The sequence below is a fragment of the Berghia stephanieae genome, chromosome 9 (assembly GCF_034508935.2).
Source record: "Berghia stephanieae isolate SIO BIC M18660-M18661 chromosome 9, UCSD_Bste_1.3, whole genome shotgun sequence".
Taxonomy (NCBI): domain Eukaryota; kingdom Metazoa; phylum Mollusca; class Gastropoda; order Nudibranchia; family Aeolidiidae; genus Berghia; species Berghia stephanieae.
In genome coordinates, this window is record NC_088368.1 from 33,363,960 (window position 1) to 33,390,385 (window position 26,426).

The 26,426-nt window shown below is 36.9% G+C and overlaps 2 protein-coding genes across 8 annotated transcripts in view; one reads left to right on the plus strand and one right to left on the minus strand.

Moving 5' to 3' along the window:
- Positions 1-16,657, plus strand: LOC144980096 (neuromedin-U receptor 2-like). Its single transcript, XM_078927610.1, has 4 exons — positions 1-326; positions 5,434-5,967; positions 7,206-8,550; positions 13,656-16,657. Exons 2-3 carry the CDS (start codon positions 5,523-5,525, stop codon positions 7,928-7,930), a joined length of 1,170 nt encoding a protein of 389 aa, XP_078783736.1. The 5' UTR covers positions 1-326; positions 5,434-5,522; the 3' UTR covers positions 7,931-8,550; positions 13,656-16,657.
- LOC144980093 (2-aminoadipate transaminase-like) overlaps positions 15,202-26,426 on the minus strand; it is a 19,193-nt gene continuing 7,968 nt past the window's right edge. For 4 of the 7 annotated variants that reach the window (XM_078927602.1, XM_078927604.1, XM_078927600.1 and 1 more), the window contains exons 4-10: positions 25,457-25,614; positions 24,547-24,783; positions 23,585-23,840; positions 22,172-22,286; positions 20,152-20,223; positions 18,250-18,353; positions 15,202-16,573 (exon numbers count right to left, since the gene is read on the minus strand). In XM_078927602.1, coding sequence (XP_078783728.1) covers positions 16,393-16,573; positions 18,250-18,353; positions 20,152-20,223; positions 22,172-22,286; positions 23,585-23,840; positions 24,547-24,783; positions 25,457-25,614 — 1,123 coding nt within the window. In that variant the 3' untranslated portion in view covers positions 15,202-16,392. The remainder of the gene's footprint in view (positions 16,574-18,249; positions 18,354-20,151; positions 20,224-22,171; positions 22,287-23,584; positions 23,841-24,546; positions 24,784-25,456; positions 25,615-26,426) is intronic. The other 3 variants (XM_078927606.1, XM_078927601.1, XM_078927605.1) reach the window with 1 other exon arrangement.

Genomic DNA, 26,426 nt, shown 5'->3' on the forward strand with positions numbered 1-26,426 from the left:
GGTGAAGGCCGATATGTTCTTATTTAGAGGTTTTATAACCAAACGCAATTATAAGCTTGATGTAACATTGTTGTACTGAAAAATATTATAAGTTGGTGTGAGAGTATTGCCATTACATTATTGAAACAAAACCATAACAATTTAGATTTTTGGGTATCAGACCTGCAAACAAGTGCACGTCGGTCTAGGCAAACTCTTAGAACGCAACAAAATAACTATGATTATATATACCGATTGGCCAGTCTAAGATCGTGACGTCGATATTAAGAAATAGCATGAAAAATCTTCGTGATACTAAGCTGCTACAAGCTGTGGAGTGTAAAAGGGTAATAAACAAAAATGAATATAACAGCTTCAAAAAATAACAAAATTCCAAACACGGAAGAAAAAAACAATCAAAACATGAATACATTACTAAATTCAAGATCGACGATAGAGAAATTTGTTCTGTCCTCTCTGTAGAAGAAAAGTCTTGGAATGTAAACAAGAAGAAAGAGTTCCAAATTTAGCGGAATATAAAAGAAAGCATAAAATTTGGTGAATAAAAAAAAAGGATAGGGCGGACGCGAAATAGAATAGAAATATGTGTAAAAGTAAAATGTTTCCGCTGAAATAAATCCAATAAAGCGGTGAAAATAATCATCCAGAAGTATGACGATTGTACAGTGACCCTTAAGAAATGAAGTGATCGTGAATATGAACTGATCTTGACAACAATATCTACTCCAACCATGAATGAAATAACAAACCTAAGAAGCTATAGATGTAAGAAATACCACAGATGCGATAGTCTAGTGATATTTCATTCTGGTGTCAATAATAATGACACTTTAGCTGCCATTCGGATGATTCCCATGGTCTTACCAAAGTTTATGTCTGTGCTATGAATATATCACCATAATGTGGGCACAAACCTGACACAATATAAAACTTCTCGACTCTTTTCATTTCATGTTGTAGGTATTTTGATAAATAGATAGATAAATAGACAGACAGATAGATAGATAGATAGATAGATAGATAGATAGATAGATAGATAGATAGATAGATAAATAGATAGAAAAGATAATAGATAGATAGATAGATGATACATAGATAGATAGAAAGATATATATATATATATATATATAATATATATATATACATATATATGGATAGATAGATATAGATAAGTAGATAGATAGATGGAAGATATTGAAGATATATTAATAGAAAAATGGCTGAATAGATATATAGATAGACTTATAGATATAAAGATAGAGATAAAGATGGATAGATAGACAGATACAGTATATAGAATGATCGATAGATAGATCTCACCTTTTCTTACCGGAGTTCTGTCTCCCAACAGAGGTTGACTGTCATGGGACGCCATTCTTCACGCTCAAAGGCAATTACCGAGCAGTTGATTATCTTTTTGCCAGTTGTTGCCTCCACATTTCCTATCCTGCACCTCTTTGGTTAGATAGATGGATACACATAAAAAAAATAGATAAAAAGACAGACAGACTAATAGATAGATAGATAGATAGATAGATAGATAGATTTTCAATAGTTGATTGATTGATTGAAATGATGGGCAGACAGAGAAAAGAAATATATATCTAGTTACTCATTTGGATGATGATGATGATGATGATGATGATGATGATGATGATGATAATGATGATGATGATGATGATGATGAATGATATATAATGAATATATATATATATATATATATATATATATATATATATATATATATATATATATATATAGATCCTAGTTCGAAATGAGTTAGACAAAGAGAATACAATTAAGGCACAAGTGGAGGAAATTAGTGCACTTCCAGCCAGAGTAGAATTCAACGAATTTGAGCCAGCCACTGAAACGGAAGTACTGTCCGCGCTGAGACAATGTTCTGAAAAACTAGCCCAGTAGATCCAATTCCTTCATGGCTTGTTCTTTATAGTGCTAATATTTTAGTTCCTGTTCTCACCCATATTGCAAATGCTAGTTTGTTTATTGGCGAGGTATCTAAAGTGTAGAGAGTGATTTGCGGTAGCAATAAGGGTCCTCGAAATTATTTGAAGGGTGATTCTCAATAAGTTTGTTCAGGGTTGCGAACAGTTTACGTGGGTTTCGTTTGGCGCTTGTTATTTTATTTTGAAGTTGTGAATTTTACAAGCTAGAATCAATTTGTTCCGTTGGGTTTTTAGTCCTAAATATATTAGAAAATGAAGTTATAATTTGGATCGGCGCCAAGTCCGTTTGGCAGATCTGAGTTGATATTTTAGTGTTTGTATTTAATAAATTGCAATACCAATCTGTGTTTTGTCGAAGAGTAATTTCTTTCGTAACCAATGAGCATAGCGCATCGTACACGGTTTTCAAAGAATTATTATAAGTATTTACCATTTCATGAACATTATCAAAACTATTAACAGAGGTGAGTAAATCCAAAGACTTGATGGTTTCTTGAAATGTTTCTATGCTTCTGTGCGGTTATGTGCTCTAGTGGTATGACACCCACTTTCGGATCGGAAGGTCCTGGATTCGAGCCTCGCTCGGCGCATATTTGAGTCCTTGGAGAAGGCTCGTTACTCACATTCTCTCACCGTTCTCAGGTCTATAAGTACATGGCCGTTAACAGCGTTGTCTCTGTCCGAAAAAATTGCAATATCGCCTAATAAGCGTCATTTCCCGTCCTAAATGTTAAATATTGCTGTTGGTCAGGGACCCTTTGTAAAGCTCTTTGAGTACCTTTAGTGGATATTGCGTTGTGTTAAAGCTCAATTTAAATTGTGCGATCCAAAACGTCAATGTTGTCAATCATTTTGCAACCTTTTCTAGATATTACTAAATCTGAGATGTGCCCAGTCTTATGCGTTCCGTCCTTTACATATTGTCTTAAATAAAATGTCCTTTAATTTAAAACAATTTCCGTCCGCTACATCATCCATCTGAACATTGAAATCGCCCAGTATAAGAAAGGTCAGATATTTTTTATTTGTTACAGACACTTAAAGTAAACACCTAGCTAATCAGCTCAAGCCTCTTATAGCCATCTAAAAGAACGCGCTTTATCAGCTGTGTAAGTACTAACCCATCCATTGTACACGGCTGTGAGAACGCTGACCTTTGGATATGGTTAGACTGCATCAATTAAAAAAGGCAATCCAAGGCAAGTACAGTTTTGAATAGATCTATATTATTACAAGTAGATGTTCAACGAAAGATTTTCTGCAATTTCAATTGAAAGTTATAGATCCCGCTTTAAGTCAGATAGAATGTGTGGCTCAAAAGAATGTGACAATTCGATAAATTCCTTGTCTATTCCTTACTACTGTAATGGTCACTCTCTCGTGTGCATGGTGTATTAATACGACAAAAGGAAAGACTCTAATAACCCAGGAGCTAGCCGTAGTGCAGTACCGCAAAGTGAAATAGAGCGAGGTGATTTGCTCAAGGAATCTTAACATTGATTTCTTTTACTGTAACAACGGATGACAAAGGGAATTTTTAACTGTTTAATTTACTAAATCAGCATAAAAACCTCCTTACCCCCCCCCCCCCCAACTCACCTCATTCTCCTGACCAAGGTGGAGCAGGTGGTCGAAGAGGTCATAATAAGTATTTAAAACAAAAACAACAACGACAACATATATTTATGAATATAAACAGAAAACCAACAAAATAAAAAAAAAAAAACAAAAAAAAAACAAACAAAAAAAAACAACCACAACAAAACTCAATTGCTTTGGTTGGGGGTTCTTACTAGCCAAAAAGATCACATCTTGCTACTGTTTATATCCATCTCTTATCGTTTTGTCCCTTGCAACATACACCATCCTCCCGGTCCTAAGATCAAATTGTTTGTCTAATCCAAGCTCTGGCTGAATTTCCTTGCCAAGATAAACTTGAACTTTAATATAGGTTATCATATCGACTCAAGTTCGGAGACACAACACCATCCAAAAATCAGTGCTAGGGGGAAAAGTAGCTGGCAGAAAGGCGCGGGGCAAACCAAAGAAGTCCTGGATAGGAAATGTGGAGGCAACAACTGTCAAAAAGATAATCGACTGCTCGGTAATGGCCCTTGAGCGTTAAGAATGGCGTTCCATGACATTCAACCTCTGGAGGGAGACGGAACTCCGGTAAGGTGAGGTAAGGTATAACATCCACTAGATACACTTTACAAGGCTCTGAAGTGTGAATTCAAACAATGAGGCAAAGGATGCTGTACCTACAAGGTCCCAGGTTCGATTCTCTTTATGCAAAAGTTATTATTCCCTATTGTCTTCCGGCATTTTCCATTTAGTACAACACATCACGCCTGAATGGCACTATTACAATTTTTTACCGGTAGAGTCACGATCTCCCCGGCAGGCGGAGTTGTCGTACCAGTAAGATCGCGGGTTCGAGTGTTTATTCTCTATTGTCTTCTGGCACTTTCTCACTGACTTCATTTCTTGTTATTACCAACATAAATGCCTGCTCCGTTCACTTTTCTGAATTAAAAATTTACCGACTAGATACACTTTTTACACATGGGTTTGGTGAGAGAATGTGAGTAAAGAGCCTTAACCAAGGACCCAGACCGAGACTCAAATCAGAGACTTTCAGGTCAGAAGGCGAATGTCAATAGACTACAGGTTTAATGGTATAACTCTCGCCTTCGGACTGGAAGGTCCACGGTTCGAGACTTACTCTGAGCGGCGCATTATTGAGTCCTTGAAAACGGATGTTTACTCACATTATCTTACTGTACTCGGGTGTAAAATGAGTACCTGGCCGTTAACAGCGTTATCTCTGTCAAAATAAATTGTAATATCGCCCAGCAGGCGTTATGTCTCATCCTCATGTTAAGTGTTGCTGTTAGTTTGAGACCCCTTTTAAAGCGCTTTATGCAAGTTTAATGCATTTTGCTCTATATAAATGCTCTGGTTTTGTGTTATATTTGTGTTTAGCTTAAATGTTCATGACTGTTTAATTCTTGATGTATAAGTTTTTGAAAGTTCCATCATTTTTATCAATCACATAGATTACGGCAAAAAATTGTGCAAGTTTTATTTACGAGTACATCCTAAATACGAACAACAACGTAAAATATGAAGATCTCAAAAAGTATGTATATGTGTGTATGGATATATATATATATATATATATATATATCATATAATATATATATATGTGTGTGTGTGTGTGTGTGTGTGTTAGTGTGTGAGAGAGAGAGAGAGCGTGTGTCTGTGTGTGTGAGAGAGAGTGTGTGTGTGTGTGTGTGTCTGAAATAGTGCCAAACAAAGCAGAGAGAGAAAAAAAAAACAAGAAGAAAAACCTGAAATATGTTTCGGTATCGGCGCTTTTGCTTGTTGATGTAAATCAATGCACACTATTCATAATCAACTTGAATTAAAATTGGTCCCTATTGCATTTCCTTTCCACTTGCAGTAACACTCCTGGCTGTGATATGCTTTACAAAGAGAGTTTAATTATTTTTTTAAACAACGGAACTGAGAAAAGAACTTAACAACCCTACTATGCATGCCATTGACTCTTACCCTATTGACAACAATCATACAATTGTCATCAACGTTTCTGATCTCTTAAATGGTTTGCATAATGTTAACCAAGATAGCGAGCGGAATACTCCATCATGGTCATCAGACACACAACTACAGCTCACCAACCAAAAACAGCGAGGGCTCGTCAGCGACGAAGAGCTCACCATTTTCGTCATCCTCAACAACGTTTTCCTATCTGGCGCCATCAGTACCGTCGGATGCATCTTTAATGTCATCAACATCATCGTTTTCTACCGACTCGGATTCAAGGAGACTGTCAACATTAGCTTGCTGAGTCTCGCTGTGGCTGATTTTGGTGCTCTGCTTACCCTGGTCTGGAAGGCAGTGTGTTTCAATCCTTACTTTCATAACTGGGAAAAAATTCCGTTTGATTATCAAGGGATTCAGTACTTTACTGCCGGTAAATCATTATCATTGTCTTCGCATACTATTTTCCAATTCGCCTACCTATCTATCTGTCTATCTATCTATCTATCTATCTATCTATCTATCTATCTATCTATCTACCTATCTATCTATCTATCTATCTAACTGATCATCAATATATATATATATATATATATATATATATATAGGCCTTTATATATACACACATATATATATATATATATATATTGAGCATTTATATAGCGCAATATCCACTTAACGTGCTCAATGCGCTTTACAAGGGATCCCTGGTCAACAGCAACATTTAACATGTAGGACGAGACATGACGCCTGTTAGGCGATATTACAATTTTTCGGACAAAGACAAGGCTGTTAACGGCCAGGTACTCATTTTACACCTGAGTACGGTGAGAGAATGTGAGTAAAGAGTCTTTTCCAAGGACTCAACTATGCGCCGAGCGAGGCTCGAACCCAGGACCTTCCGATCCGAAAGCGAGTGTCATACCACCAGACCACATAGCCGCATATATATATCTATATTTATATATATATATATATATATATCATATAAAAATAAAAATAGATTGATAATCAATATAATATATATATATATATATATATATATATATATATATATATATGTTTATATATGTATGTATATGTATGTACACACACACACACACATATATATATATATATATATATATATATATATATGTATGTATATATGTATGTATGTATGTATGTATGTATGTATGTATGTATGTATGTATGTATGTATGCATATAACTGATTATCAATCTATTTATATGTCTATCTCTTTGTTGTTGTTTATTTTATTTGTTGTTGTTGTTGTTGTTCTGTTTTAAACTTTCAATATTTTATTGTATTTGCCATCCAAGCGATGATTATTTGCTTATTCAAATTCAATAGAGAGTTTTAGCTACACAAAACGTACCATTAATCGCGTATCTCATGAACGCATAATTATAGAAGGGTTATTTTTGGTGTAAAAGATGTGCTGATAGTTTTGTTTTGTTTACACAAAATAGCCCCTTTATGATTAAGCGTGCGAGTGATGTCATCTGCCAATCGAAAACGCCTTCATTTCTGTTCTCTAGTCATGAACAGAGTTTATTGACCACTAATCTTACTTTGTTTCGTTGCTGCATTAAAAATTATCCTGTATTCAAGCACATTTTGAAAAGAATACAATTTTTGAGCAAACAAAAATATTTTTTTAATTTTCAGGGTGGCCTCATGTCTGTTTTGCAAGAATCTCCAGCCTCATTACAGCGTTTGTCACGTTTGAACGATGTCTGTGCATCGCTATGCCGCTCAAAGTGCGCAGAATCATCACACCAAAACGCACCGCTATCATCATGATATCCATCTTTCTTCTTATCATGGGTAGTATCGCACCAGTGTATTTCGTCATCAGTTTAGGGCCGAAATTTTTCCAGAAACGAAACAGGACGCTGATAGGGTTGATATACTCCCAATACGGCTCATTTGTCGAATATATTAGTCTGTGTTTCAACATTTTCGTACAGATATTCTCAGTACTTGCTGTTATAATTTGTACCATTATCTTGGTCGTTGAGTTGAGACAAAAATCAGCTTGGAGAACCAAAAGTACAGGAACGAAGGACTCAAGTTCGAATGTCCGGGATGTAAAAGTTGTCAAAATGGTCTTGTTTATATCTATAATTTTCATTATTTGTTTCTTACCCAGTGCTGTTAATCTAATCGCCATGGTTACTGTGTCAGAATACAGTATCAGAGGTCGTTTCAGTAATTTATTCGTGCTGACTTGGGCGGTGTTCAATACATTCGAGTCGACCAACTCAACAGTGAATATATTTGTTTACATCAAAATGAGTTCTAAATACGCTGCAGTGTTTCATAATATGTTTGGATCGTGGATGAAGTTTTGTGGTTGTCATAGCGAGGTTGAGGAATCCAAAGAAAATTGAACATAATTTAAGTATTGCTTGTTTCGATGTATTTATTTACTTCAATGTAGATGAGCCTGGAGAAATTGTGGACAATATTTGTGTAATATACGATTCTTACACTCTTGTTTTTGGAATTCCGGCCTTCTGCACAAGTTCGAATTCCAAAAAGCAACAGTGTAACAAATCATTTATTCTACCCCTCAATCAATTCTTATTTCGTCATCTTTGAATAAAAGACATCTTCAAAAACATTCAAATGATACTTCTTTTTTAAAAATGAGATTTTTAGGGAAATTTACGCTTGATAAACTGACGTCACAAATTATTATCGTAAACATGATACAATTACGCGTTACCATTTAAGGAGAGGGGTGGAGTATGTATGTAATATTTTTTTCAGCGAGCAGAATCCAGAAATTGCTCTACGGCGTTTATCATACAAAGACAATAGATATAGTGAAGTTGACGTCATTCGGGTCGTTATTGTTTGTTGCCATCCGTGTTTATGAGTAATTCTCAATAAACTGCATTAATCAGACTATAAACGTTTACGGTTACACATAGATTTGTGTGTTGGTCCATTATACTTCCGGATGGCAATTTTCTGAACGTCTTAGCCAAGTGCATACTATCTATAGGTAAAACAAAGTGCAAATACTACTACTACTACTACTACTACTACTACTACTACTACTACTACTACTACTACTACTACTACTACTACTAGTGCTACTGTTACTACTACTACTACTACTACTACTACTACTACTACTACTACTACTACTACTACTACTACTACTACTACTACTACTACTACTACTACTACTACTACTACTACTACTACTACTACTACTACTACTACTACTACTACTACTTAAAAGCCTGACAGAGATAGATTAGAAAGTTATCAAAAAGTTTCCTAAAATTACTGAGCTAGTGGACGACTTAGATTTCTTTATCTTATTTGCTCCATCCTTTTGGACCCCGACAGAGAACGATTTTAAGCCAGGGATAGTTTACATATGGGGACATTGATCAGTCTTCATTTTGAAATGGGATTGGTCTAGCAGGGTATAGATAGTACGGAGGACGTCACTCAGGTCTTTGTTCTTGCTTTTTGCCATCCGCGTTTATGAGTAATTCTCACTAAACTGTATTAACCAGACTATAAACGTTCAAGGTTACACGTAGTTTTGTGTGTTGGTCCGTTATACTTCCGGATGGCAATGTTGTGATCCCACACTGTGTACGCGTATTCCAATACATTGTATGCCTGTCCTTTCACCATTGAGGGGCATTGGTACAGGTTCCGCCTCAGGAAGCTAAGGGCACGATTTTGTCACAATATTATCAATATGTTGGTCTCATTTCAGTGATTTGTAAATTTGGATTCCAAAGTAGGGTATTGTGTCCACGTGTTTTAATAACTGACGGCTTATTTGCTATCATAATAAATTTATTGTTTTTTGTTTGTTATTGTCATTACAAAGCATTTCTCGGGATGGAATTTCATCTGCCAGGTTTGTTTCCATGATAGAAGTGAGTCAGAGAAGGTTTATAGTCTTCTTCTTCTTTCGGTTTATATATCCCGTTTTTTGCAGGGTTGCCATAATGAATGCCACATTTCCATGCATCTCGGTTCATAACATCATATTCCTCCAGGCACGGTTCTTTCCTATCGTCCTTTACCCATTCCAACCATCGAGTCTTTGGGCGTCCCTTTTTCCTCTTTCCGCTGATTGTATATCAAATACTTTTCTCCCCACGTACTCCCCCTCGTCTCGATCCATTTTAATCTATCTTTTCTCATCTTTATTGATACACTCTTTACTTCAGTCAGCCTTCGAATTCGTTCATTACTCACTTTATCTTTTCTTTTCCAGCCAAGTGACCATCTCAACATCCTCATTTCTGCCACCTCAACTTCTTTATCTTTTTTTTTTTTGTTTGCTGTAGCTGCTGCCTCTAATCCATACAACATTGCTGGTCTTACAACAGATGTTTATATTTATCCCTTCAACCTTGCAGATATTCGTTTGCCACATATACTCCGGTTACCTTCCTCCTATTATTCCAGCCTGCCTGGATCCTCTTCTTAACCTTATCTCATTGCCCCTCCCTCCTTGTACAATTGCTCCTAAATATTTAAATTTGTTTGTCTCCGTCACATGCGCTTCCTCTATTTTTATTGGTGGTCCTGCTCTTTGTTGTCCGATGCACAAATACTCTGTCTTCGATCTGCTTACCCTTAATCCCCTCCTTTCTAACATCCGTCTCCATTCCTCCAGCCCCTTTTCCGCCTCAGCTTTTGTACCATTCAAAAGTACTATGTCATCCGCATACATCATGTTCCATGGTGCCTCTCGCCGAATGAGTTCTGTGAGAACATCCATTACTATTGTAAACAGCAGCGGGTTAAGAGCAGATCCCTGTTGTAATCCTACTCTTTCATTAAATGGCTCAGTTGAGGCAACACCTGTCCTTACCACTGTTTCATTTCCTTCTTACAAATCTTGGAATAACTTTGATATATTTCTCTGTTACCCCCTTTCCTCTTAGACAATACCAGATTTCTTTTGGTACCCTATCATATGCTTTCTCCAGGCCAATGAAAACACAATGTAATTCTCTTTGCTTTTCTCTATACTTCTCTGCGGTCACTTTAAGAGCAAATATAGCATTTGTTGTACTTTTACCAGCAACAAAACCAAACTACTCCTCACATCTTTTCTAATCCTCTTATTGATTATTCTTTCCAATATCTTCACTGTGCGGCTCATTAACTTGGTGTTTTTCCCTCACTTCGTTTCTCTTTTATCTTCCTGTTTCCAAATGCCACTTTTGCAAAAACAATCTTTATGATGTACTGCCATTTTCTTCCTGCCACATTCTTGAACATCTCCCTTATTTTTGTACGTGGGGATCAAAGTACGTTTTGTCCATTCTTCAGGCATTATTTCTTTTTGTAAGATGTTGTTGAATAACCGCATCAGGAAATTTAACACTTAATCTCCAAGAGGTTTCCAGACTTCTGCTGGTATCTCGTCTGGTCTAAGTGCTTTCCCCCGTTCCATCTTGCGCTCTGCATCCCACACCTCGTATTTGCTCATCTCATCTACTATCTTCTCTTTTGGTTGTATAACTGCACTTCTCATCTCCCTGACATTCGTGAGTTGTTAGTAGTTTGTTTTCAATTGTGCTCGAATCTCTTCATTTTTGCCCAATACTCTTCCATTCTCATCTTTGATTATCTTAATATGTTGTCCCTCTGTTTCACTATTCTGAGAATAATTTTCTGGCTTTCTTTACTTTCTAATTGTTCATACATATCTTTGAATGCCTTGAACGGTGCATTTGCAACGGCTCTTTTTGCTTCTCTCTTTGCCTGTTTATATTCATCTACTTTCATACCATCCCTGTTTGACTCCATGTTCTTCCTCGTTTCTCTCTTGTTCTCTTCTTTATTGCTTCTTGAACCTCTTCATTCTACCACCATGTTTCTATTCCAACTTTTCCTCTTCCGGTGCTCACCCCTACCATTTCTTTGGCCACTTCACGGTTTGTATCAGCGGTTATTTTCCATTCCCCTTTTAGTTTCCACCATCGTGTTTTTCCCTCACTTCGTTTCTCTTTTATCTTCCTGTTTCCAAATGCCACTTTTGCAAAAACAATCCTTATGCTATACTGCCACCTTTCTTTCTGCACACTGCCACAACCCGATACTTCCTTCAATTTCTCCCCCAGCACAACTTGTGTCTTTCTCACACCACTTGAATATGTCACTCTGTACTCTTTCTTTCTAAAATCTGTATTTAGTATTGCCAGATCTATCCTTGTCGCAAATCTTACAGTATCTTCGCCTTCTTCATTTTTGCTGCCACATCCATACTTTCCTAGCCATCTCTCCTCTCCTTTCCATTTGTTCGTCAATCTCCTTCCAAAATTCCTCCTTCTTGTCTTGCGTACAACTTGTCTGTGGTGCGTATGCACGTACGACAATGATTTGCTCCATGTTGACTACAATCGTAATCCACATAAGTCTATCGGACACCCTTTGGACTTTAAAAACATTTTGTGCAAGTTCTTTATCCAGAATGATACTAACTCCATTTCTTGTAGCCTCATTTCCTTTATAAAACATTTCAAATCCTCACCAATCCCTTGCTGTTTCACCTTTCCACTTTGTTTCTTTTACACACAAAATGTTAATTTTTCTTCATTCCATAGCATCAGCGATTTCCCTTGATCTGCCTGTCATACTTCCAATATAACACTTTCAATCTTGATCTCCATTCCCATCCGTTTCCATTTTTTACGCCTTTCCTCCTTTGGTGAGTGACCAGCGGTCACTAAATCTCCACTGCCATCCTGCAGGCCAATAATGACAGAGGCGGTCGTTTTTATCCCGGGTCTCGGCCAATCCGGTATGATAATTCTGGTTTTATTCATTCATTAGTTCTGGCTTGAGTTTTACTGCCAGCATAGATCCTGAGATAGATCCTGAGCAAACACTCCCCGTTTATCTGGGCCTGTGACCGGCCTCACAAGGTGCTGGATTGCATCCCATAAAGGGCTGGGTTAGAAGATTTATAGTCTGATTGATATAATTTAGTGTGAAGTAATCACTAACAGGCGGTCTGAAAATAATAACAAAGAGCTGAGTGACGTGAGCTTTGTTCATCTTATAGTATATATACATATATACATGCATACACACACACACACATACACACACACACACATAATATTATATATATATATTAGCACTTTGAGAATGTGAGTCTCATAATATATACACATTAAAATGATGGACCACATATGAGACTCACATTCTCAAAGTGCTAATATGTTGGGGTCTATGTGTACACGTTTGTCGATCTGATAACCAAACACAATTGGATTCAATAGTCTGATTTCGCCCAGCAACGGCGGCCATCGTGGTTCTAAACAAAGAAAATCTGTACTTTTTATTCTACATGCCGGCTAGAACTTTTCATATGTATTGTGATCAGAATGTGTAAAAGTCAAAACATGATCAAATTTATAATGTTTTTTTCCTCTGGATACGCTTTTATGCTCGTCGGAGAAGTATTTCATAAGGGCGTCCGCCGTTGTTCCGATAGTTTAGAGCCAGTTACTATGTCACCATGCGTCATTACGGGGGAAGTGACGTTACGACTGTTGAAGCGTATTATGGGCTTGTTTTAACTCTCTCCTTACCAGCCATTTTCAGGATTTTCTCCAAAACTTCACATCCAACAAACACAACAACAGATTTTATCATTCAAACACAATAGCAGTAAGTTCTTGCGATGAATATTTTTTTGGCTAGCACTATTTAGTATCTGATACTTCGTATTTTTTTTCGTAACATGCTCAATAACACACTGTTCATTTTCTTTAAATTTTATGATGTACAAGAGAAATTGGAATAAGAAATATGTTGGTTGTATCGTAACGAATGTGACGATTTTCCTATAGTTGGTAAGGAGTGGGTTAACATTGTTATAATGGGCGATATTATGCATTGGTGTGACAGGATTTCTTTGAGAACAACAATGAGCCGATTAACAATTTGGGTTATCAGACCTGCAAATAAGTCTACGTCGGTCGGGGTGAATCAGGCGACAAACAGTGAATAGGAATATTGAAATGATTCAAAATGTGAACATTTGGCTTTTTTTAAAAACATTTTATGAAACTAAATTCCAGGATCTCTCTACATAGAAATTTCTGGTTTCAGGTGAGGTCGAATTAATCCATAAGGAACTAAGCAAAACTGCAGTGCCCTCCTTACTAAAGTCACAACAAGATCTTGACAGGCTCAAAACTCTGTCCCAGGACCGTGATCAATGGAAACAATTAACAGCACGGAAGGAGAAAGCAGCTATTCATGCTTATTATGTAGTGTCGTGATTTTTTTATTTTATTATGTAAAGCGCCGGCGCAGAACACGATTAACGTGAATGTTTAGGCGCTATATAAATTCATTATTTACTATTTACTTACTATTCTCATCGAAGTTTTTACAATTCTGTGACTGAATCACACATAATCTCAGGAAGCGTCATTCAGTCTGGGAGGTTTACTACTACTACTACTACTACTACTACTACTACTACTACTACTACTACTACTACTACTACTACTACTACTACTACTACTACTACGACTACTACTACAACTACTACTACTACTACTACTACTACTACTACTACTACTACTACTACTATTACTACTACTACTACTACTTCTACTAAATTCATTTTCCTATTTAAATCAAATTAACTTACCTCAATTTTCTTATTTTTGACTATAATATTCAATTTTTAGGATTTCGTTTTATGATACTATTTGTAACCCATCTACTCCAAACGGTATTATGTTGAGATGACTAAGCTGTTGAATATTGAATTTATATCCAGAAAATCAAACTTGAGTCGATTTTATAGGTTTTATTGGGGAAAATGGATAATAAATAAATAAATAAATAAGTAATGAATTTATATAGCGCCTAAACATCAACGTTAATCGTGCTCTGCGGCGCTTTACATAATAGAAAAAAATAATACAGTAAAAAAAATCTAGATCAGTTTGTCTTTAATCTTAGATACCTTTTAGCATCTGGCTTATCTTGACGCAATACCGTTTTGAGGTAAGGGGTCACATATCAGATCGATGCGACGGGTCAAATAGGGAAAAAAAATAACGATAGGTATGGAATTTTAAGCTTCAAATTATTAAATGAAGACATATACTGTGGACGTCTGTAGTGTTTCATTCATCCTGTTTTGTTGATAAAGGGGAAACCCGAAACGTCCACAGTATCTGTCTTCATCTAATAAATTGAAGCTTACAATTCTATTCTAATCGTTATCATTTTCCTTCAAGATTCAAGCAGCAATCTTGGGGATTAGCGTAACTCAGCGGTACGGTCTTTGCTTCGTACCCGAAAGGTACCGAGTTCGATCACTCGCCGCTGCGCTGTGTAGCCTTGAGCAAGTCATCTCACCCTAGCTCAATTTGCGGCGCTGCACTGCGGCTGACGCCGGGGTTATTCCAGTCTTCCTTTGGAATAGACCTAGAGAGAAAAAAATTACCCTATGGGATGAGTAAAGGGAATTTTATTTTTTATTTTATTTATTTTTATTGTTAACATTTTCATGGGTCAAATATGTAAAAATGAATGAATCGGGTCAAATCCCAGCTTCGGTCAATAACAAAATCAGTTAAAATGGTAACGCGGGTCAAAGGCTGTAAAATCAAGAGCAAACAACTACATAATATAATCAATATTTATCTCCGTTTAATGCATTTTAAAACCTGGATTTGATTATTAATTTTATTTTTTCCCACCTCTATTGATTTTAGGCACACATACGGTATATAGCTCAATTAACATTACGTAGATTAAATCGTATTTATAAATCTCTGACCACAGTCATGAAACGCATTCGTTCAAAGTCCCGGTAACAAGATACATTGGGGTTCAAATCTCAGTTCTTCCACCTCAGTAGCAGAGCACTAGACAGAAGTCATGAAGTATATGTGACCTATAGCCCTCTACCGGTATAATGCCAGGGTGATGTTCATTCATTAATTCATTCAATCCTCTTCGGGCCTGCTGGCACATGAGGCGATGCAAGGGATGTTCAGCTGGTCCTGTCAGCAGCTATTCTTGGGGCCTACTCGAGGAGCAGACCTCTCTGCTTCAGGTTCCTCTCCACGGTACGCCTCCAAGTCTCCTTTGGGCGGCATCGCTTCCTCTACTTTCCTTGGGGTGTCAATCGCAGAGCCTTCCTTATCAGTGTTTCATCAGGTCTGCAATAGACATGCCCCAACCATTGCCATCTTCTCCTTTTAATGAGACTCTCCAGAGACTCCATTTCAGCTTTCGGTCTCAGGTCCTCATTTGAGATTGTGTTTAGCCAGAATATCTTTGAAGTCGCCTGCAAGGCATTCCATCCAGGAACATAGATAATCCATTAAACAAACATCTGGTTTTAACAGGAATCACCTATGTTATCTACAGTGAGCAAATTGGGGGTTAAAATCTTTAACAAGGAAATAAACGAAAATGTCTGAAGCGTGGATTGAATCTGGCACTTTCCGGGTCACCGTGACTTATTTGATTATTTATTTCAAATTTAATTCAATTCTCGCCATTTGGTTTACCCCACCGTTGACCAATTAAACTGCCGTAATCTAAAAAAAAAACGTATTTAAAATTTTGGCCAGAAAACTCGTCCTTCAATATTGATCGTTTTAAATTATCATCATCTTCATTTAAACTCTCAAATCTGAGGAACGTCATACTTTTCAACAAAACATATAAACGCATCCCAAGTCTGCTATCTCTGGATATAAATTCAATTTTTAGCATCTTAGTCATCCCAAAATAATACCAACAGGTCACAAACAAGAAGCTATTCATATTTTTTTCTAATTCCGAATATTCTTGTCTTGCATTGCCCAGCTGATCATCCAGTTCGGTCTAGATACGTGATTTCGCGATTGCCATTTTCATGGGAAATACTTGACAAAGCACGGAATTCCTTGTACGCTTGGCAAATCCTTTTTCCCGCGTCAACCAATGTATCTTTTACTTCATTCGAGGTTGCCAGACGAATGTAATTTTTGTAACTCTTCGATGGCGATGTTCTGGAGACAATAACAATTAGCATAAATAAATAAAGAAAGAAAGAAAGAAAGAAAGAAAGAAAATAAATAAAACATTCACATTTATACGACGACTTTTAATGGGGTTTTTCTTCCAATGCTCCAATTGCTTTGCAGTATATCAGTGTCTTATCAGGTCATTCGAAATCAAGTTTTTCATTTAATACAATACAAAAACTATGTTTTTTTTTGTCTTTTTAGGTGGTGGGGGGGGGGGTATGATTTTGTTTTTGTATTTTGCGATCCTGTAGTAACTGTCAATGTCTGTTATCAGAAACTCATTCATCACTCTGTCGGGTGTTGTGATGTGTGTGAAGTTATTTTTTGTGCAGCTATGTGGTCTAGTAGTATGACATTCGCTTTCGGATCGGAAGGTCCTGGGTTCGAGCCTGGCTCGGCGCATAGTTGAGTCCTTGGAGAAGGCTCTTTACTCACATTCTCTCACCGTACTCAGGTGCAAAATGAGAACCTGGCCGTTCACAGCGTTGTCTCTGTCCGATATAAATGGGTAAGATTGCCTAACCGTCGTCATGTCCCGTCCTACGTGTTAGATGTTGCTGTTGGCCAGGGACCCCCTGTACAGCGCTTTGAGCACGTTTATTGGATATTTCGCTCTACAAAAGTTCAACTATTTTAAAACTCAAGGACACAAAACAAGCTCCAAAATTTGCCAACCATCTGGCGACCATCTCTCTTACCCATCCAATCATTGACGATGCTCAGCAATGCTTAACTTTGTTACCCGAGGTAGAAGCTTACTGTTTGATTTCAGACACCATTAAAAATATTATACACGTGATGATTGCCTCAAAACCTATTCATAACACTAATGAATATGGAATTTAATATTGCGCGTATCCATAGATATGTTTATCCCTCACCAGGCCACATGGAACCAAATTTTTATCTCATATACTACGAGCCACCTTTCAGACATCCGATTTGCAGTAGCACCTCCACAATATTCGTCGCTTCTCATAGTCAGGTTTGTACTTATACACAGGTTTGTACTTATACACATCATATTCTACTATAAACTAATGCGTGTAAAAGACATGATGAAAACCTCGGACTTTTGCAATCACCGTTCACCAACCTACTCACTAACCACGCCCCCCCCCCCCCCCCCCCCCGACATTGATTACAAGACGTTGATTCATCGAAGGCATGCATACGTCATCGAATCCAATCCATCCAATCCAAACCTGGCTAAGCTCGAAGCCTTCGTTAACTCAATCTCACAGCCTGACTGACCAAAAACTTTCGGTGTAAAGCTTATTATGTGCGGCTATGTGATCTAGTGGTATGATACTAGCTTTCGGATCGGAAGGTCCTGGGTTCGAGCCACGCTCGGCACATAGTTGAGTCCTTGGAAAAGGCTCTTTACTCACATTCTGTCACCGTACTCAGGTGTAAAATGAGTACCTGGCCGTCAACAGCGTTGTCTATGTCGGAAAATAATTATAATATCTCCTAACAAGCGTCATGTCTCGTTCTACATATTACGTATTGCTGTTGTAAAGCGCTTTGAGCACATCGAGTGAATATTGCGCTATATAAAATCTCTTTTTTTTTTTAAATGATGTTTATCTTTTACATAGAAGCATTGCTCTTCTTTTGGCATTACTCTAAATGGACATGATTATTTATATTCTCACCTGATCCCTGGAAGAAAAGTGACTGCATGATTCTTCTCGCAGTATTTAAGAAAATCCGTGCCATTTACGTTTTGGTGAAGCCGAACCCATACAAAAAGGCCGCCCTGAGGAGCAAGAAAAATATAATTTTTTCTTTGTTTTTTGTGATTTTACGGGCTAGCGGCACTAATACAATGTAATTTTAGCGCCAGTAAAAAGGAAACTGATTGAGAACAAGTTGTAGATCTAAAGTTAAAGGTACAATTAATGTCCCTATTATGATTTGTATTTCCGAGATGTCCCATACAAGCACGATCAAATGATCCAGCCATGAAGGATATACTGAAATGTTTACAAATTACAATATGAAAGAAAGAGAGGAAGAGAGAGAGAGAGAGAGAGAGAGAGAGAGAGAGAGAGAGAGAGAGAGAGAGAGAGAGAGAGAGAATGAGAGGGAGAGAGAGAGAGAAAATAAGTAGGAGTGAAATATCTGTTCAATGTTACAGTTATCGTTTAACGTTATAACAAGTGTAACTAAATGACAAATTGCCATATTTATAGACAATAAAGATCTATTATTATTATTATTATTATTTATTATTATTATTATTATTATTATTATTATTATTATTATTATTATTATATATTATTATTATTATTATTATTATTATTATTATTATTATTATTATTATTATTATTATTATTATTCAAAAACTATAAAGTATAATAGCACATAACAGAGAGATTATTTGCAAGGAAAATAATACCACCCCCACCCCCTTAAAAAATTATACATTTGACCGCTTCCCTCCCAGCTAAGGATTTCAACCAGGACCAGCTAAAAACTGAACAATTTCGGAGAAATAGTCCAACATGGGGAAAGAGGACACAGCAAACATGACCTCTCCTTCCACCAATAGAGGTCATAAGACCCTACCTACAATAATAGGAAAATTTAATTCAGAACAATGAGCGGGGTGGGCACTTATATTAATGATAACACGAAATGAATGGGCATGATCTATCTATATTAACATTCCATGTGCTCGAGGTCATTGGTCACATTGCAAAATGTGCTCAAAATGACCCACATAGTGAAAAGTGTTCACAGTTTTTGAAATATCTAACATCACGATTGGTCATTTGATTCAGCATGCCACATGGGTATGTTTATAACATTTGTGAACAAAGAAGCGTTTTTACATTTGTTAAGAAATGTCCAATCGTTGGACAGCAACAGATAAATCATGTGATTGATGACAATGAATTGGTTGGACCAAAACATGAATATAGATCGCTTCCATTGAGCAGAGAAGTGCCAAGAAACATTTTTGCGATGATGAGAATCGAACCAAAACCTGACTGATATTGATAAAGGACTCGAGATAGACTCAATCATGAAACCACTTTTTAATGGAGTGGTTGGTGGCCTTGATTCCAGGGCGGCTTTGTGATCTTGCAACTAAATTGTATGTTTGCAAATAAGTTATGCATCCGTCCACTTTGAAAACATTAAACTGGAATAGCTAATCATCATTTACCAAGCCACTACAGGGAATGAGATTAGCGATTGGACGTCACCTTACAGAGAGAACGTCATGCGTCTCTCTCGTCCTCGCTTTCGTTGAAGTGTCTCAAGCCGCTTTCATCGGAAGCGAGGACGAGAGACGCATGCGCACAACCAACATGACGTTCTCTCTCAAATAACTTTTCCGCCGGTGACGTCCAATCAAGGGACGCTACCCTTCCGTTAATCTCATTCCCTATTCAGTGAATGTGCCACTGAGTTTGTTAGACATGGTAGAAAGTAGTTTGCAATGCAATAACATCGTATCCAATGGGCAACACGGATATATTTTACGCTAAAAGGGTCAGGATAGAAGACGGCTCCGTATGACTAATTTTACTATGTGACTCGCATACCTCAGGTTTCTCAAAAAAGCATTCATTGGGCAAACCCTTATCCAGGACATCACAAAAGGCGTCCATCGCATTCTGTATAGCGTTGAGAAATACGAGGCGTAAACAAATGATAACAGTATCATCATCATCATCATCATCATCATCATCATCATCATCGTCATCATCATCATCATCATTATCATCATCATAATAATAATAATAATAATAATAATAATATAATAATAATAATAATAATAATAATGATGATGATGATGATGATGATGATGATGATGATGATGATGATGATGATAAAGATGATGATAATGATGATAATAAAAATTTATTCATCCAAAGGATTTTTTTGTACAGACGTGTTGAACGGACATGATAATAAGTAAGCAAATAACTAGAGAAAATAATAAAATGTGTAAATTGATTTCTATATTGAGTATTATTAATTGGTGCAAATAGGTTAAAAGCAGTGACAAAAAAAATTGAAAAATAGAAAAATATATAGATATATATATATATTTTTTTACTTTTAAAAATGCGATGATAGTATGTGGTTTTTGTATGAGATCAAAATTATATAAGCTTAAGTAAGGTCTATTCCTAAAAATTATTTCTACTTTAAAAACCTGTTTAATGTTAATTATCTTATAAATTAAATCATATAAATTCTATAAATTAGTGATAATAAGTATAGTTCTGTGTTAAAAATATGTAAATTATGGAACGAATATTTGGCCATTGCGTATGTTCATTATGTTTAATTTAAATTATCAATAAATGGTCTTATTTCATTATAAAACTATTATTTTACTTAAAGATAAGAGCATCGACGATTGCACAACAAAAGCGAGGGAGAAACATTTATGCACACACACACACACACACACACACACACACACACACATATATATATATATATATATATATATATATATATGAGTGTGGGTGGGTACTCGTAGGGACGAAAGTGCTCGATAATGATGGTTAGAGCTAATATAGAATACAAATTGTCACTCACATTTTTGTGGCCGAGAGAAACGAACGTCTCGGCCACAAAAAATGTGAGTGACAATTTGTATGCTATATATATATATATATATATATATATATATATATATATATATATATATATATATATATATATATGTGTGTGTGTGTGTGTGTGTGTGTGTGAAGTAACATAAAGATCCAATTCGCTAGTTGGGCTAGTAGTTCGCTAATGACATTGGTGACTCCAATGAGTGTCTGGTCAACGTCACTTCCTTCCTAATGACTCATGGTAACTTAGTAACACTGGCTCTAAACTATCGGAACAATGGCGGACGCCGTATGAAATATTTCTCCGGCGAGCATAAAAGCGTATCCAGAGGGAAAAAACCCCCATAAATTTGATCATGTTTTGACTTTTACCCATTCTGATCACAAGGCATATGAAAAGTTCTAGCCAGTATGAAGAATAAAAAGTAATGATTTTCTTTGTTTAGAACCAAGATGGCCGCCGTTGCCGGGCGGCGTGACATCAGACTACTGAATCCAATTTAGAATTCCAATTAGGAATCGTTATAAAATAAGACTGCGCGAGGTCTCAGATTTGAGCGTTTTTGCCAAGATGAGGGTCATTTAAATCGATCGATATTTGAAGGACGAGTTTTCTGGTTAAATGTTTAAATACGTGTTTTTTCAGAATACGATAGCTCTCGATAACTCGATCCCTACCAGACATTTTCAGGAATTTCCTCAAAACTTCACACCCAACTAACACAGAAATAGATTTTTTATCACTCAAACACAATAGCAGTAAGTTCTTGCGATAAATAATTTCTTTAGCAAAACATGCTCTTCAACACACTGTTCAATTTCTTAAAATTTTATGATGTACAAAAGAAATTTGAATAAGAAAAATGTTGGTTGTATCGTAACAAATGTGACGATTTTCCTATAGTTGGTAAGTAGAGGGTTAAAGAGAGCGGAACATAACATTTTTGAATGAGAGAGGATTGCGATACGATATAAAATAAAAGGCACCTACTTTATAGTCTTCCCTCATGTCCACCAGATGTTCTTTGATTTTTCCAGTACGTAAGAGTTCAGTCAGAAGTTTCCCTACGTATTGGTTAAAGGCCCCGCCACTTACAGACATCATGCTGATTTGTTGTTTTGTTTTTTTTAAGAAAGAGAAAAAAGAAAAGAAACCAAGGAGAGCTTGAATTTAATACAAATTGGGGGTTTTTTTTCAAAGGACAGTGAGCAGTAAAATCGAGTTGTTTTTTTTTCCTTTCTAAACTTATCCGGATCAATTCCCATGCAACCGCCATTTTAGACCAAGTATTCTATTGTGATAAATAAATATCTTTTTGACATCAATTCAAGGACATACTTGTGTCAATTAAGACTTGAAATAAAGTTTATCTTTCAATTTAAGAGAGAGCTAGAGAGAGAGAGAGAGAGAGAGAGAGAGAGAGAGAGAGAGAGAGAGAGAGAGAGAGAGAGAGAGAGAGAGAGAGAGAGAGAGAGAGAGAGAGAGAGAGAGAGAGAGAGAGCGCATTTAATTGATGGCGCCATGCAGTTCAATTTACAATACAATAATTCACTTGTTCCCCGAGCATATCGAGCCTAGCTCTACGCAAAAATGTCTTTTAAGACATTTCATTTATTTGGCACTAATTCTCCCACAAGACTAGATATGAGTATCTGCCTAATTCGCCACACGCAAGAAAAGCTACTTTTTATATGGCCAGAGATTTGGAGTCAGAAGAATCGCCAATAAAGACAGGAGAAGCGCATGTGCCGGAGACAAATCAATTTAAATATATAGGAAAAATTGTGTAAGGAGAAAGGGGCAATGAGATGAAGGTTAAGAAGAGGCTACAGGCAGGCTGGAATAATTAGAGGAAGGTAACCTTAGTTATGTGTGACAAACGAATTTCTGCAACTTTGACGGGGAAAAATATACAAACATCTGTTGTTAGACCAACAATATTGTATGAATTAGACACAGCATCAATGAAAAAGAAACAAGATTAAAATGTTGAGGTGGCAGAAATGAGGATGTTAAAATGGCATCTGGCTGGACAAGAAACGATAAAGTGAGAAATGAACGGATTCGAAGGTTGACTAAAATGAAGAATGTATCCGAAAAGATGAGAGAAGATAGATTGAGATGGTTTGGACATATTAAGAAACAAGAGAGGGAGTAACTGGGGGAAAAGTATTAAATAATATACAATTCGCGGGCAAGAGAAAAAGGGACGCCCGAAGATTAGATGGGTGGATAGGATAAGGGATGATATTAAAGAACTGGGCCTGGAGGATGAGGGTGCATTTAACCAGGATGCATGGAGATGTGACATTCATTATGGCAACTATGCAGACAGCAGGATAGGTGGAAAAAGCAGAAGAGTTCTTGGTGTTTTATTTCATGAAACCATCTGCTGATGCTTACCAATTAGAGATCATCATAGCAATTTCCTTCGGTCCTTCAATCCAACCAAGCCTCAAACCAGGCGCCAGAATCTTTGAGAAAGAGCCATTAGATATAACGTGACCTTTTCCATAGTCGGGGTCAGACGGAAGGTCATATGTCAACAATCGCCTGGGCTGGTCTTCCTTGGTGTTGAAGTAGAAAAGGTTGTAGATGTCGTCGGCAAGGAGAAGGAGATTGTACCTCCGTGCCAGGGTTACTAATGCCTTGCATCTGTCTGAGGAGTTAAAGGAAGGACATTGACGTATAATGGGGCAACTTGCCCGAAAGGTGGAAACTGCCCATTTGTACCCTCTCCCCTCAACACGGTATTATATCGGGTGGAACAGATGCCAGAAAGGCATTTGATTGTTAAAATGGGCAACAAAAAAAAGGAAAACTTTAGCTTTAGACAATTTAAGAAATAGATTCATCCACCTCAATCAGACCACCAAAATATTATGTAAAATTTCGTGTGAATTGTTCACAACAATGAAAAAAACCTTCCAAAACTGATTCACATTACTGTAAAATTATTTTTTTTTTTGTTTCACACCAAAATCAGGTCTGCCAGATGGTCGTAGTTCCTCGTGGCTGTTTCTACTTCAAAAGTGGCCAAATGTAATTTCAGATGGACAAACGCGACATACACTTTGACCCCCTTAAAGCAAAACTCATTGGATTAGGGAACCAAAAACGAATAGACTTGGAAAATCATTGTTATTATATAAAGAAATTAATAAAAAATAAAAAATGAAAAATAAAGATGATAAAAACATGGTTCTTCTTGTGGTCAATTTTGAACATACGTGGCCATCAATCTGACAGCCCTGATCAACATGGGTATTCCTTATTATCATAATTAATTATATAATCATGCGATTTTTATGTCATAAGACCCAAGGTGTTTGAGCAAGTTTGTATATAAAAAGAATTAAACTAACCAGGAGAATATGAGGTCGCCCTTGGGTTGTTATATGTAGGAATGAGATAGGCAGCACAGTCGTAAGGCCGTTGTTTGTTTTTCCTTGACGTACATGCAGTAATGATAGAAGCTTTTCCTGTATTGTCATTCTCATTATTGTAAATCTTACTGCCGTTACTGGTCTCCTTGCCGGGTTGATGTGTCTTTATCAGCCTTTCAAACTCTTCAATCAGAGGCCCGTCTGAATCGCTGGGCACTGGAAAAAAATTGCATAAAAACGAATCAATTTCAAACCCGAGGTAAAGTCATTTCTTTCTGATCCCTATTTTAACAGGATTCTGTTAAAGTATTTTGAGACCTATTGGTCGGTCCGATTATTATGGGCTTGTTTTAACATTGTTGTAGTAATGAAGTTTATAAGGCTTGAGAGAATTTCCATCACAACAACGAGACCAAAACAATTCGAGCTATCAGAATTGTGAATAATCCCACGTCGGGCTTGTGGGACAAATATATTATTATTAAATATATATTCATTTAATCAGTTATACAATTTATTCCATGCAGTTCAATGCGTTTTATTTTTTTAAAGTAATGATTGTTGGATCTTTCATTGCTCTGTTTTTCTGATTTTGATTGCTTTTTTATTTTATTTTTTAAATCTTGTTTGTTAATGTCTTATATTTCTTTTTTTCTATTTAAAGTTCTCAACGAGTTTTACTTCATTGCAAACGATAAAAATGATTATTATCTTTTACACCTCAAAAAGACCTTGTAGTAACAGAGGAGGTCGAACCAAATCCATTTCCAAACTAACCTACTGCTCTATGATCTGTCTTTCAGGTAATCGTTTAAAGAGGAAATATTTGAATGACATTATGAATCTCCTGTATCTCCTATTTTAATCTTGTGGACTACATTATACTTACCTGGTACGATAACATCGTGTGGGAGGTTGTCTTGGATGAGAGCTTGACCCAGGAAATAGGAGGGGTCGATGACGTAGACGGTGCTGGAAGCCGCGATTAGCAAGGTCAAGGCCACATGTAGGCCATGGGTAGCGCCAGCTGTCATTACCACATTTTCCCTGAGGATATACGAGTTGTTACATTATGTTATGTGTATGGGTAGGAGGAGGAGGAAGTGGAGGAACAGGAGGAACAGGAGGAGGAGGAACAGGAGGAGGAGGAGGAGTAAGGGGAGGAGGAGGTGTAAGAGGAGGAGGAGAAAGAGAAGAAGAAGAAGAAGAAGAAGAAGAAGAAGAAGAAGAAGAAGAAGAAGAAGAAGAAGAAGAAGAAGAAGAAGAAGAAGAAGAAGAAGAAGAAGAAGAAGAAGAAGAAGAAGAAGAAGAAGAAGAAGAAGAATTTATTAGTGAGTAAAACCGCCATATCATTTGAAAGCAATAAAAAATGTAAAGCCATCCATGTGCTTCTCTCAGCACATAAAGCAAAGGTGGCCACAAGAAACAACCTCCTAAGAAAACTGGCAAACACGACATGGGGAGCAAATCCAAAAACTGTCAGGACAACCTCACTAGCCCTCTGCTATTCATCAGCCGAATACGTCTCACCAGTCTGGGCAAAAAAGATTGACCCTGAGCTACATAACACATGCCGGATCATTCTGGTAACTTGAAACCAACTGCAGTTCCAGTCCTCCATCGGCTGGCTGACATTGCACCTCCCCACACTCAGAGAGCCACTGCTTCCAAAAGCCCAGAAATTTAAAAAGGAAATGGATTCAAGGCACTACCACCATGATCACAGCCCAACAATAAGTAGAAACTGAAGTCGAGAAAGAGCTCATGATGAGCTCAACCCTGATCATACAGCTGTATACAGACTTTCCACATGGCGAGAGTGGGACAACCATGCAAATGAAGCCGTTCAAGATCCGAGA

Coding starts and splice junctions, on each gene's coding strand:
- LOC144980096 (XM_078927610.1), top strand. CDS start 5,523: ATGCATGCCATTGACTCTTACCCTATTGACAACAATCATACAATTGTC. Junction 5,968..7,205: donor GATTCAGTACTTTACTGCCG/GTAAATCATTAT, acceptor TTTAATTTTCAG/GGTGGCCTCATGTCTGTTTT.